At 42.8% G+C, this 12,937-nt stretch overlaps 1 protein-coding gene across 1 annotated transcript in view; it reads left to right on the forward strand.

Annotated features, from left to right (window-relative positions):
- CEP192 (centrosomal protein 192) overlaps nucleotides 1-12,937 on the forward strand; it is a 206,728-nt gene that overhangs the window by 168,979 nt on the left and 24,812 nt on the right. The window contains exons 48-49 of the mRNA XM_073329624.2: nucleotides 4,519-4,691; nucleotides 5,072-5,195. Of these exons, the coding sequence (XP_073185725.2) occupies nucleotides 4,519-4,691; nucleotides 5,072-5,195 (297 nt within the window). The remainder of the gene's footprint in view (nucleotides 1-4,518; nucleotides 4,692-5,071; nucleotides 5,196-12,937) is intronic.

Below are 12,937 nucleotides of genomic sequence, written 5' to 3' on the forward strand. Positions count from 1 at the left end.
ATTCCTCGGATCATCCTAGTAGCCCTTCTCTGTACCTGTTCCAGTTTGAATTCATCTTTCTTAAACATGGGAGACCAGAACTGCACACGCTATTCGAGATGAGGTCTCACCAGTGCCTAGTATAACGGTACTGACACCTCTTTATCTCTACTGGAAATACCTCGCCTGATGCATCCCAAAACCGCATTAGCTTTTTTCATGGTCATATCGCATTGGCGGCTCATAGTCATCCTGTGATCAACCAATACTCCGAGGTCCTTCTCCTCTTCTCTTCTGTTACTTCCAAGTGATGCATCCCCAGTTTATAACAAAAATTCTTGTTGTTAATCCCTAAATGCATGACCTTGCACTTTTCACTATTAAATTTCATCCTATTGCTATTACTCCAGTTTCATCGTGTATGATATCCTGGTCCTCTGTATTGGCAATACCTCCCAGCTTTGTGTCATCCGCAAACTTTATTAGCACATTCCCGCTTTTTGTGCCAAGGTCAGTAATAAAAAGATTAATCCCAAAACCGATCCGTGAGGAGCTCCACTGGTAACCTCCTTCCAGCCTGACAGTTCACCTTTCAGTGTGACCCGTTGTAGTCTCCCCTTTAACCAGTTCCTTTTCTACCTTTATTTTCATATTGATCCCCATCTTTTCCAATTTAGCTAATAATTCCCCATGTGGAACCATATCAAATGCCTTACTGAAATCAAGGTAAATTAGATCCACTGCATTTCCTTTGTCTAAAAAATCTGTTACCTTGTCAAAGAAGATCAGGTTGGTTTGACACGATCTACCTTTTGTAAAACCATGTTGTATTTTGTCCCAATTACCATTGACCTCAATGTCCTTAACTACTTCCTCCTTCAAAAATTTTTCCAAGACCTTGCATACTACAGCTGTCAAACTAACAGGCCTGTAGTTAGCCGGGTCACTTTTTTTACCTTTCTTAAAAATAGGAACTATGTTAGCAATTCTCCAGTCATACGGTACAACCCCTGAGTTTACAGATTCATGAAATTTTTTTGCTAATGGGCTTGCAATTTCATGTGCCAGTTCCTTTAATATTCTTGGATGAAGATTATCTGGGACCCACGATTGAGTCCCGTTAAGATGTTTAAGTTTGGCTTCTACCTCGGATGTGGTAATATCTACCTCCATATCCTCCTTCCCATTTGTTGTCCTACCATTATCCCTAAACTCCTCATTGCCTCAGTCTTTAATGAGGCTAAAGTATTTGTTTAGATATTGGGCCATGCCTAGATTATCCTTAACCTCCACTCCGTCCTCAATGTTTAGCAGTCTCACTTCTTCTTTCTTTGTTTTCTTCTTCTTTATATGGCTATAGAACCTTTTACTATTGCTTTTAATTCCCTTTGCAAGGTCCAACTCTACGTGGCTTTTGGCCTTTCTCACTTTATCCCTACATGTTCTGACCTCAATAAGGTAGCTTTCCTCGCTAATCCCTCCCATCTTCCACTCCTTGTAGGCTTTCTGCTTTTTTTTAATCACCTCTCTAAGGTGCCTGCTCATCCATCTTGGATAACAATTCCTAAGAATTTTTTCCCCTTTCTTGATGCAGGTTCTGATAGTTTCTGCAACTTTGACTTGGAGTAATTCCAGGCCTCCTCCGCCTTTAGATCCACAAGTTCTTCAGTCCAATCCACTTCCCTAACTAATTTCCTTAATTTTTAAAGTTAGCTCTTTTGAAATCAAAAACCCTAGTCACAGATCTATTTTTGTTTATCCTTTCATTTAGTTTGAACTGAATTAGCTCATGATCGCTCGAACCAAGGTTGTCCCCTACAACCATTTCTTCTGTGAGGTCCTCACTATTCACCAAAACCAAATCTAAAATGGCATCCCCTCTTGTCGGTTCAGCAACTACTTGGTGAAGGAATCCATCAGCTATCGCATCCAAGAAAATCTGAGCCCTATTATTATAATTACTAGCACTCGTTGTCCAGTCTATATCTGGGAAGTTATTCTCCCATGATCACACAATTCCCATTAGTATTTACTTAATTAAAAACATTAAAGAAGGTTCTATCCATATCCAGATCGGATCCCGGAAATCTATAGCACACCCCAAGCACTGTCCCAGGGGAGGCTCTAGTAGTTTTTTCCTCAGTGTGATTTTTGCGGAGACACTTTCATTCCATCACTTCTTATTTCTTTACAGTCTACCGCATCATTGATATACAATGCTACCCCACCACCTTTGCCTTTATTTCTGTGTTTCCTAAACAGCACATACCCTTCAATACCTGTGTCCAGTCATGACGACTATTCCACCATGTTTCTGTTATCCCTATAATACCTGGTTTCACTTCCTGCACCAGTAGCTCTAGTTCCTCCATTTTGTTACTAGGCTCCTCACATTAGTATAGAAACATCTTAATTTTTGCCTTTTGTCCTTGCTCACATTCTACCACCAGTATCATCTATTAGACTGGTATTTACCCTACCCTTCCTCCTTATGTCCATTCTCCTACCCATGGCTGTATCCTTTCTTACTTCATTTTCTTCCCTCTCAATGTTAAATCCGGTGTGGAGTTTACCTGGACATCTCCCCCGAATTCCTAGTTTAAAGCTCTCTTGATCAGTTGTGCCATCTGCAATCCTAGAAGTCTATTTCCCTCCTTACTCAGGTGAAGTCCATCCTGAGAGAACAGTCCTCTATCCATGAATGCTTCCCAGTCGCCATACATCCCAAAGACCTCCTTATAGCACCAGTGCCTGAGCCATCTGTTGAGCATCATAATCTTGTCACGCCTTTGTTGCTCTTCTCTAGCAACAGGCAGAATCCCACTGAAGATCACCTGAGCCTCAATTTCCTTAAGCGTCTTCCCCAGCCTGGCATAGTCTCCCTTGATACATTCCAGTGAGAATCTAGTCGTATCATTTGTTCCCACATGAAAGACAATCAGTGGATTCTTTCCCGCTCCCGTTAGGATCCTCTTTAGCCTCAGGTCCACATCCCGTATCTTAGCACCCAGCAGACAGCACACCCTTCTGTTCTCTGGATCAGCTCTTGTTACAGGCCTGTCTATCCTTCTCAGTAAGGAGTCCTCAGTCACGTAGACCTGCCTTTTCCTGGCGATGGTGTGAATTCTCCAGTCTATCCCCTGTTCCCTCTGGCCGCAAGTCCTCTCGATTCCTATTGTTCCTTGCAATCCTCTCCAACCCATCCCATAACCTGGGGCTCATATTTGGTGGTGTTATCTCCATTGACTCTTGCCCTCTTCCAATAGGACTAGCTGCTCTTCTCTTTTTCGTTGCCCTCTCACCTTCAGTGACCACCTGCTGTGCCCCTTCTTCATTTTCCAACTCCACAAACTGTTCCTGAGCTCTGTTTCTCCTTCACTAGCCTGTCTATTCCTCTGCCTGGCTCTTAGTCATATGCTTCCACTGACCACACAGTCTCCCCTGAGGGTCTTTGAATCAAAGATGAGTTCCGTGTTAACTAGCCTGTTTTATCTCCAGTGTCGCCATCTTTTGTTGTATCGGAGAAGGAATCTTTTTGGGAGTCAAGCAAACTATCTTACAGAAAGATTTAGAAGAGTTGTGGGTTTTTTTAAAGATCATAACAAGAGACAGATGACAATCAAATCCAAAATAACTAGGTGGTTTAAAAATTGCATCCAAAAGCAAGCTAATCAGCTGCATCCAAAATCGTTATACCTTTTTGTAATGGGCATGACAACTCTCTAGGACCAAAGGATAGAAGTATCTTTTTTAAAAATGTTTTAATCGCCTGATTACTTCCTCACACATTCATCTGGCAATGCCAACTATTTTTTTTTGTGAACTTCTCTGCTGACATTTGTTGACCATGCTCCAAGCACAACTTTGAAGTATACCCAAATCATCTGGTTCCCTGCTTGCGACTTCTGCTATCAGAAATTTTTTCTGGGTGGGAAGTAAGATACATTAAGGGAAAATTACTTGCAAGTTGTATTTGTTTGTAGTTGTCCTCTTCTATCCTCTGTCTCTCTCTCCTGCCTTACCTCAGAGTGTTGTGTGGAGTTATGACCTCATTATCTAATACTTTGCTCTGGAAACGTCAAACTAGGGCCGGGGGGAGAAGTAGTAAGTTCAAAAGTTGACTTACTTCTGGTAGGAAGAGCTATTATGCTGTCAACAATTTATGTTGCTGGGCAAGATGTCAGGAGACTACTATGAAATTTGGAATTACCAACAAGTAATTTTCCCTCACCAATTGCTAAAATGCAGCCTTCTCTCAGAATATCATTTGATACTTTTCATACTTTATGTAAACTAAACTACCCACTGTCATATGCCAATTATATATGGCTACTGAATGGTTTCCTATTAATGGAAACTTCAATTGAAATTGAGGCCCTGGTAAACTGAGAATATGTATTAGTTTCAGATGCTAAAATCAGAAAATCAAATTAGTGCTCAAAAGAAAAACAAAATGTTGCCATGGTTAACTAACTTTGCATAAAGAAATTACTTTTGTTTGCAGTAAAAGCTTTTTCTTATTTCATTATTTCATTTCAGACTTGGAAGCTCTGAGACACATACCAACACAACTTTGGATGTTCTTCCAGTTAAAGGACCTCAGGGTCCCCCATTATCTTTAAATATTGATGACCCTGTTCAGAATAAATTGATTTCTCGAGAGACATGGGCTGTTCAGCCTGAACACTTAATTTTGACATCTCCTTCTATTAGTGAGTATTTTTTTAAGTTTGGATAAGTAAAATAACTGGTCTAACTAGTGAATGTTCCTAACCTACTGTAGTATGTAAGTTTGGCTTTGGTGATATCTTTACTATAGTTCTATTGAATTTCCTCACCAAATAGTTTGAGCTGTGGTTTTGGTTTGTCAGTGGAAGTTGCTTTCAGAATACCTTGAGTTGCCAGAATGTGTCCTGAAACAGAGATTCTGAGATTAATTAATTTCTAAAATACACTCCATTGCCAGCAAGAAGAACCACCAAGGTGCGAAGCATGACAGAGGGGCGTTAAATAGCAAACAGTTTCCTTCTTAATCATGGAGCTGTCAGTTTTTGGTCTGCTGAACTAAAACATGTTTTGTATTGTACAATAGGTGGAACAACAGAAACTGGACATATACAAATTATGAACAATTGTAATAGGTCATTGAAATTTGAACTTTCTTGGCCAGCTCATTGTCTTACAATAACACCTCAACATGGAGTAATTGAGCCAGAGTAAGTCTCTTTTCATTGTTCTTTTTCTACTATGAAAGTAAGTGGATTTTTGCAGATGGTAGTGGATTTTTTGCTCTTCATTGAATCTGGTAAACGTGTGATCTTTCATGAATATACACACCACATAGGCCCTAATATTAGATATTTTACTGTTATTTTTGGTGTTTGAACAATTATAATTGGAAATTAAAATTGGATATGATTTATCTAAAAGTCTTAGAGATCAGTTATATAATTTCTCACTAAGCACATACCACTATAGCTATGCCAGTATAACTCCACATGTGAACACACTTCTCGAATAAATGTGACTTTTATTTCGAGTATAATTGTATGGAGTAATTATACTAGAGTAAAGTCACTTATTCCAGAACAGTGTCCACACAATAAGTTACACCAACATAGATATATTGGTATATTATATTGCTATAGTTCTGCTGGTCAGTTTTCCAGTGTAAAAAGCCTCTCATGAAGGATCTTATCACTGGGTAGGATTGGGAAAGAAGGGTGCCTACTCATTAATGAGGCCATTCTGGACCCAGCTAGAACCACTTGGCAAATCCCAGCATTGATATTACCTACCTACAAGCGGATGGATAAAAATTATTATGTCCCAGCATGGGAGAGTGTGATCATCTTCTGCCACCTTCCACCCAACTCCATCATGATGGATGCTGTTAATTCCTGCGGCTGACAACACCAGATGAGGTCCACCCCTTACAACAGGGACTAGAAGTGTTTGGACCTTTTCAGGAGGAAGGCGTACTCCTCAGCCATCCTTCAGTTTCAAATTGCCAACTACCAAGCCCTGATGACTAAATACGGCTACATAAACCATTAGAAACTGAGCAATTTTGTTGAGAAGTCACCTGAATCACATTGCGACCAATTCAAGGCCATTGTTCAGGAGGGACAGTTAGTAGCAAAACAACGCTACAGTCTGCCCTTGACACAGCAGCCAGGTCCATCTCCGGCAGTGGTGATGCGACATGCATCATGGTTCCATCTCTTGGGCTTCATGAAGGAGGTACAGTCAACCATCAAAGACATAACCTTTGAAAGCACTAATCTCTTTGTGGAAAAGACTGATGCCTCTCTTCACACACTGAAAGATTCTCAAGCCACTCTCCGTTCTCTTGGCATCTATATGCTGGGACAAAAGAGGAAGTTTAGTCCACAGCCCCAGCACAAACCATGCACCTCCCATTATCTGGCTCAATGCTAATATGACCCACAGGGGAAGAAGAAGAAAAATTTTGAGGTGTAAACAATCTGGCCTGCAACCTTCCTCATCCCAGCCATCCACATCCAAGCACTAATTTTGATGTGTTGGTTGAGACATTGATAGACCCTCCCCCCCGTTTGCTACAACCGACCACTGCCATCCACCCATTTGGCCTCCAGCCAGTAGAATTCTATGGCAGAATTCCACAGCACCTGGGAAAGCATAACATTGGACCAATGGGTCCTAGCGATCACTCGCAATGGGTACTGTGTCCATTTTGCCTCCCTGTCACCTCCATAACACCTTTCCCATCCCTCTTCAAGGACTCTTATCATAAAAGTTTACTATGGAAGAGGTAGGTAGTCTCCTCCAGTTAAGGAGCTATAGAACCAGTACCTCAACATCTATAGTGCAAAGGATTCTATTCGCTATTTCCTAATACCCAAGAGGAAGGGAGGTTGGAGACCCATACTAGACCTCAGAGCTCTCAAGTTTGTCAAAGCTCAAAAATTCAAGATGGTCACTAGCAATGATCGTTCCAGCATTGGAATAGGGAGACTGGTTTTCAACCTTCAAGACACATACTTTCATGTTTCAGTCCAACCAACTCTCAGACGATTTCTCAGATTCTCTCTGGGACAAGACAACTACCAGTACTCCCCTTGGGGCTATCATTGGCCCCTAGAGTATTTTCAAGGTTCTTTCAGTAGTGGGGGCACACTTATGCTCCCAAGGGATCATGATTTACCCTTACCTGGATGATTACCTCCTTAGAGCCTGGTCTCTCCAGGAGACTCACCGAGTCATCAAAAAGCTGCAAGATGCTTGTTTACGGACCTGGACTTACAGATCAATGACCAAAAATGAACCCTCATTCCAGTGCAACACTTGGAATTCATAGGAGCCGACCTCGACTCATTACAGGCCAGAGCTCTCCTACCTCATCACAGATTTCTCTCCAGGGCCACACTTGGAGATCATTCGAAGTAGCCTGCAAATATCAACGAGACAGTGCCTCCAACTCTTGGGGCATATGGCAGCAACCACAACAATAATACCACATGCCAGGCTTCACATTTGATGCCTCCAGATGTGGTTCAGCTCAGTTTGCAGACCAAAGAGGGACAGACTAGACAAACCCCTGTTACAACCCACCAGAATCAAGAACTCCTTAGACTGGTGGAAAGACCCAGCCACCATTTGCAAGGGGATCCCCTTCTCCCAAACCCCCCTGTCGTTGTTTCTTTGATAGGGTGGAGTGCACATCTAAACAACCTCAAGACACAAGACAAGTGGTCACCCACAGGCATCTCTTCACACCAAACTCCTCAAACTAAGGGCATCAGGAATGCCTCGCCCACTTCCTCACACTGACCAAAGGATCGCACACAAAAGTCCTAACAGACAATGTAGCCTGTATGTACTACATAAATCAACAAGGGGGAGTCAGGTCGCCCCTCCCTCGGTGAGGAGGTGATGAGACTATGGAACTGGTGTATCTCCCATGACATTACACTGTCAGCAGCCTAGCCCCCGAGCACACAAAATTCAATAGCAGACAGTCTCAGTTGCAAATTCCCACACGACCATGAGTGGGAGCTAGAACCAATAGTACTACACTATCTATTCAGGTGATAGGGGATGCTGAACACAGACCTGTTTGCCACTTACCTGAACAAGAAATGTCCACACTACTGTTCCAGAGCAGAGATAGGACAACGCTGCCTGGGCGATGCTCTCATCTCCACTGGGACAGAAACCTTCTCTGTCTTTCCTCCATTTCCCCTACTGTTGAAGTCCTGCTGAAAATAAGGAGATGGAGCATGTCATATACCCTTACCTGTCACAGCTCGCGATATGCCTGCCAATCTCTCCCAGCCACTCCGTACCTCTTCTTGCAGAACAAATGATGTTCTCTTCATCCCAACCTGAGGATTCTCTGCCTCAAAGCATTGTTTCTTCTTAATTTCCAACATCTAGAAAGCTCCTGTTTGAAGGAGGCACAAGAGGGGTTACTACACAGTAGAAAGTCCTCAACACAACACTAACCTGCAGAAATGGTCCAGGTTTTGGATTTGGTGTACTTCCCAACAAATTTCCCCGACTTCTGCAACTCTTCCACATATCTTAAATTATGCAGTGACCCTAAAAAGACTGGGGCTCTCTCTGAGTCCACCTAGCAGCTATAGCAGCCTTCCACCAACCAGTAGAGGGATACTCAGTACTGTCACACCCAACTTCTAAAAGGTTCCTCGAGAATATAGTAAACCTTTTCCCACAACCTCGAGTGCCTTCTCCCACTTGAGACCTAAACGTGGTACAGTAACTCCTCACTTAAAGTCGTCCCGGTTAACGTTGTTACGTTGCTGAATTGTTAGGGAACATGCTCATTTAAAGTTGCACAGTGCTCCCTTATAACGTTGTTTGGCAGCCGCCTGCTTTGTCCACTGCTTGCAGGAAGAGCAGCCCATTGGAGCTAGATGGTGGGGGCTTGGAATCAGGGTGGCCCGGCAGCCCGTCTATCAGCTCCCTGCTCCCCTAAGTTCCGTGTGCAGCAGCCACCCAGCAGGCTATTAATTGTTGGCAGTTCAGCTGTCCCTCCCCTCACTGCCATGTGCTGCTCCTGCCCTCTGCCTTGGAGCTTCTCCCAGGAGCATTCTGCTTGCTGTGCATGGGGAGGAAGAGAGGGGCAGGAGGACACCCTGACATTATCCCTCAACTTATGCCATTTCCATAGAGCAGGGGGGACATGACAGGGCTCAGGAGAGAGAGAGCGTGCTGGCAGCAGGGGCTGTCTCAACTGGCTGATCTACTTAAAAAGGCACTGCACTTTGAGTGGAGTCAGCGTACTTAAAGGGGCAATGAACGTCTCTCTCTCACACACACAGGGTGTGTGTGTCTCTGTCTGCCATTCTGTCTCCCCTCCCTCCATTTGTGCTGCCTCATAGAGTGTGAGGCTACATTAACAATGTGTTAACCTTTGAGGGCTCAGCTGTTCTAGTTCATCATTTAACAGTAAGGAATTCCCTGGGAAATATTCCACCCTCTGCCTTCACCACCTCAACCAAGCTTCACAACCATCATTGCTGTGTACAGTATTAAATTGTTTAAAATGTATAGTTAGTGTGTGTGTGTGTGTGTATATGTGTGTGTATATATATATATATATATATATATATATATATATAAAAACCTTGTCCCAAAATATAATTCTTTTGTCTGGTGAGAAAAATTTCCCGGGAACCTAAACCCCACTGTTTTACATTAATTCTTAGTCACATTTTTCAGGAACATAACTACAACATTAAGCAAGGAGTTACTGTATTGAAAAGACTGACTTGGCCTCCCTTCAAACCCATGGCCACATGTTTATTTACATACATCTCAGTGAAAATGGCCTTCCTGATAGCAATCACCTTGGCAAGGAGAATAGAAGAAATACAGCTCCGATGGCACATTCCCTCCTACACCCCACTATTCTTTTGGGACAAGGTTACACTCAGACCACATCCAAAATTCATCCCTAAGGTAACCTCCCCATTCCACATGAACCCATTGATCACCTTCCAATCTTCTACCCAAAGCCATACTGTGACAACAGGGAGGCTATATTACACACACTAGATGTCAGGAGAGCCCTAGCCTTTTACCTGGATAGAAGAAGGCTTTCCTGAAGTCACCTAAGCTTTTCCTTTTTGTTGTAGCAAGATCTAAAGGTTCAGCAACATCACCCCAGAAGCTCTCCAAATGGGTCTCAAACTGCATTAGACAATGTTATCAGGTTCACAACATGACCCCTCCAGATAGTATTTGCACGCACTCCACAAGGTCTATCTCCTGATATGTCGCCGCCTTAGAAATCTGTTGAGCAGTGACATGGGCATCAGTCCACATCTTTGCAGAACAGTGTGCGATCACCCAGGACTCTGCCTCCAATACCATCTTTGGCTCCACAGTACTGTCATCTGTAACTGACCTGACTCCCAAGTCCCAGCCCTCCAGTGAGCATACTGTTCAGGAGTCGCCTACTGTGGAGAGCCCATAGGGATACTACTCGAAGGAGTTACTCACCTTGCGCAATAGCCATAGTTCTTCGAGATGTGTCCTCCTATAGGTGCTCCACAACCCACATTCCTCCCCTCTACTTCAGAGTTCTTGTCAACGACTCAGATAGAGAAGAAATTGAGGGGGGTTAGCCTGCATGCGCTGACTAGCCTTGTGGCAGGGCAGAAGGAGAGGCAGCACATGTGTGGGCCTAGCAGACGCTGCTACAGAAGTTCTTCAATCAGCAGCGCAGGGATGCAAGCACTCCTACAGTGGCGCAACCACAGGGGACACCTCTCTAAGAACCATTGTTACTGCATAAGGTGAATAACTTCTTCACCTTAGAGAGAGATTAAAAGATACAGATAGTAGAAAATAATATACTGGTGTTAGTGGGAGGCAACCAGAGGGTAGACAGTGTGTACATGGAAGAAATTAGGGAAAAGATGAATTTGGGAGTTTCAGCAATAGGCTGGAGAGGGTGTGTTTGAGGTGGGCTTGATGTGACAAGAATGGGAAAAGAATCGCCAGCACCAAAAGCATGGGAGGAAGCGGACTGCAAGAAAGGATGTGGAAGACTGAGGATATGATGGAAAGGCTCTGTCAAGACAAGTTTGAAAAGAAAAGGACTGGAACCCATGCCATCAACTGGGAGTGACAAAGAATCATGGGCACCTTCAACTTCCTGTAAACAAGGTGAAGTACCTTTGAATTGAAGTTTCTCACATAAAAAGATCAAATTGTGGCAGACTTTAGTTTTAATTTTCAGACTCACATGACTGATTTGTTTCTATATTAAATTCTTCAAACATGAAACACTGCTAGAGCATCCCAAAATTAATTTCTGTGGGTTGGGTTTGGGGTTGTCCCAAAATGAACCATTCTGCCAGTTTTTTTCTTAGTTCCATTTTTATCCCAACAAAGGCTTGCTCTACAAACTAGATGTCAAAGATCATAGACCCAAACTGGTTACAGACTTTAGACTGTCCACTCAGCTATTAGCTTAATACCAACAAAATCTGTCTTCAAGACAGATTGTATTTCTCTTTGTTTGTATTCTGGCAGGGGAGGTCATACATCTCATGCAGGATATTTGTAAAACAGCCACAAGTAATTCTCCACATTCATTAATCAAGCATTTTGGCATTTGCCTTGGGTCTTGTGTTGTAGGTGTGTGAGATATTTCTGTATTACAAAATGTGATCAATTTCTTCAGCATCTAGGGAGGAAGGAAGACCAGCCATTCAGGCTCATCCATTTAATTGTGTTCTGCTGCATTGACATGGCGTGAAATTGTCTGCTGTTTCATTCTCCTGGGAGTTAGCCACCAAATGCGGGGCGGTGCCTACTTACAAATGTCTCCTGAACACTTAAGATATGTGAGACTGCCTCTAAAGTCCTCCTTGAGACACTCTAGAAAGATTTCCATAAGTCCAAATCAAGACCAGCCTGGAGTGCTTCAAAGGGTAAACTCTAAAAGTAATGGCCTGATTTCACCATGGCTACTGAGTCCCAAGACTCTGTCAGCACTGCAAGCATTGGAGCAAATCCAGAATTCCCTGTGTAATTTCATCTCCAAAATGCCTGATACACTCATGCTCAAAGTAGAAAGGTTCCTCAGATTTCAGATGCACTTGAAGCCTCAGCACTTTGTCAGTAGTACAGAGTTCTGGAGCATCTGATGAGGTGGAGTCTTCCAAAGAAGAGGTCAAGACTCAAAAGAATTGAAAAAGAGAGCACTTCTGACATATCGGTGCTCCTAACTTACTGCAGCTTTGTAACAAGATCTTTTTAATTCCAGTGTACTCCCTTTGTAACCTCTCTATGCATGTTCATAGTATAGAAAGTTAAATCGGAGTATCCGTGTGCTCTCTGATTTAGCCAAACTTTGTGTTGTTCTGAGGCCATGAAGTCCTCAATAGACTTCACGGTATCTGGCCCTGCATTAGGATTGGTGGGAACCCTCCGTGCAATTGGAATGCTTTTATTTTCACCATAATCAGTGGCAACTGCAAGGAAAAGAAGAGGAAAGCTGGCTTTTATGTTGACTGGTTTAAAGGGTGCCTTAAATATTCCTTACCCAGGTCACTTTGCCCCAACAGTACAAACTAGAGCCCACAAGTCCTTAAGTCCTATTTTCAATGAGTATGACAAAACTATCTTTTCTAAGGATTCTGGAACATATAGCCAGCTTCCTGCTTTCTCCAAAGCAGAAAGGGACAACTTTTACAACCATTGGCACTTACATTTAAGTGGAGTGTACATATATGCAGTTATCAAGGTTTTGAAACATACAGAGACCATAAATTGCAGTAATACATAGGATATAAATTTAGTACTAGGAATTATGTTTACCCACTGCATTAAGATCTAGAACTTTAAAGTCCTATATCTAACGTTCGCTCTTACTTAGATGGCGTTCAGTGATTTTTATATGTCATGAGTTATGATGTGCAAAGAGAATTAACGGTAT

This window comes from Lepidochelys kempii, chromosome 2, assembly GCF_965140285.1.
Source record: "Lepidochelys kempii isolate rLepKem1 chromosome 2, rLepKem1.hap1, whole genome shotgun sequence".
NCBI lineage: Eukaryota > Metazoa > Chordata > Testudines > Cheloniidae > Lepidochelys > Lepidochelys kempii.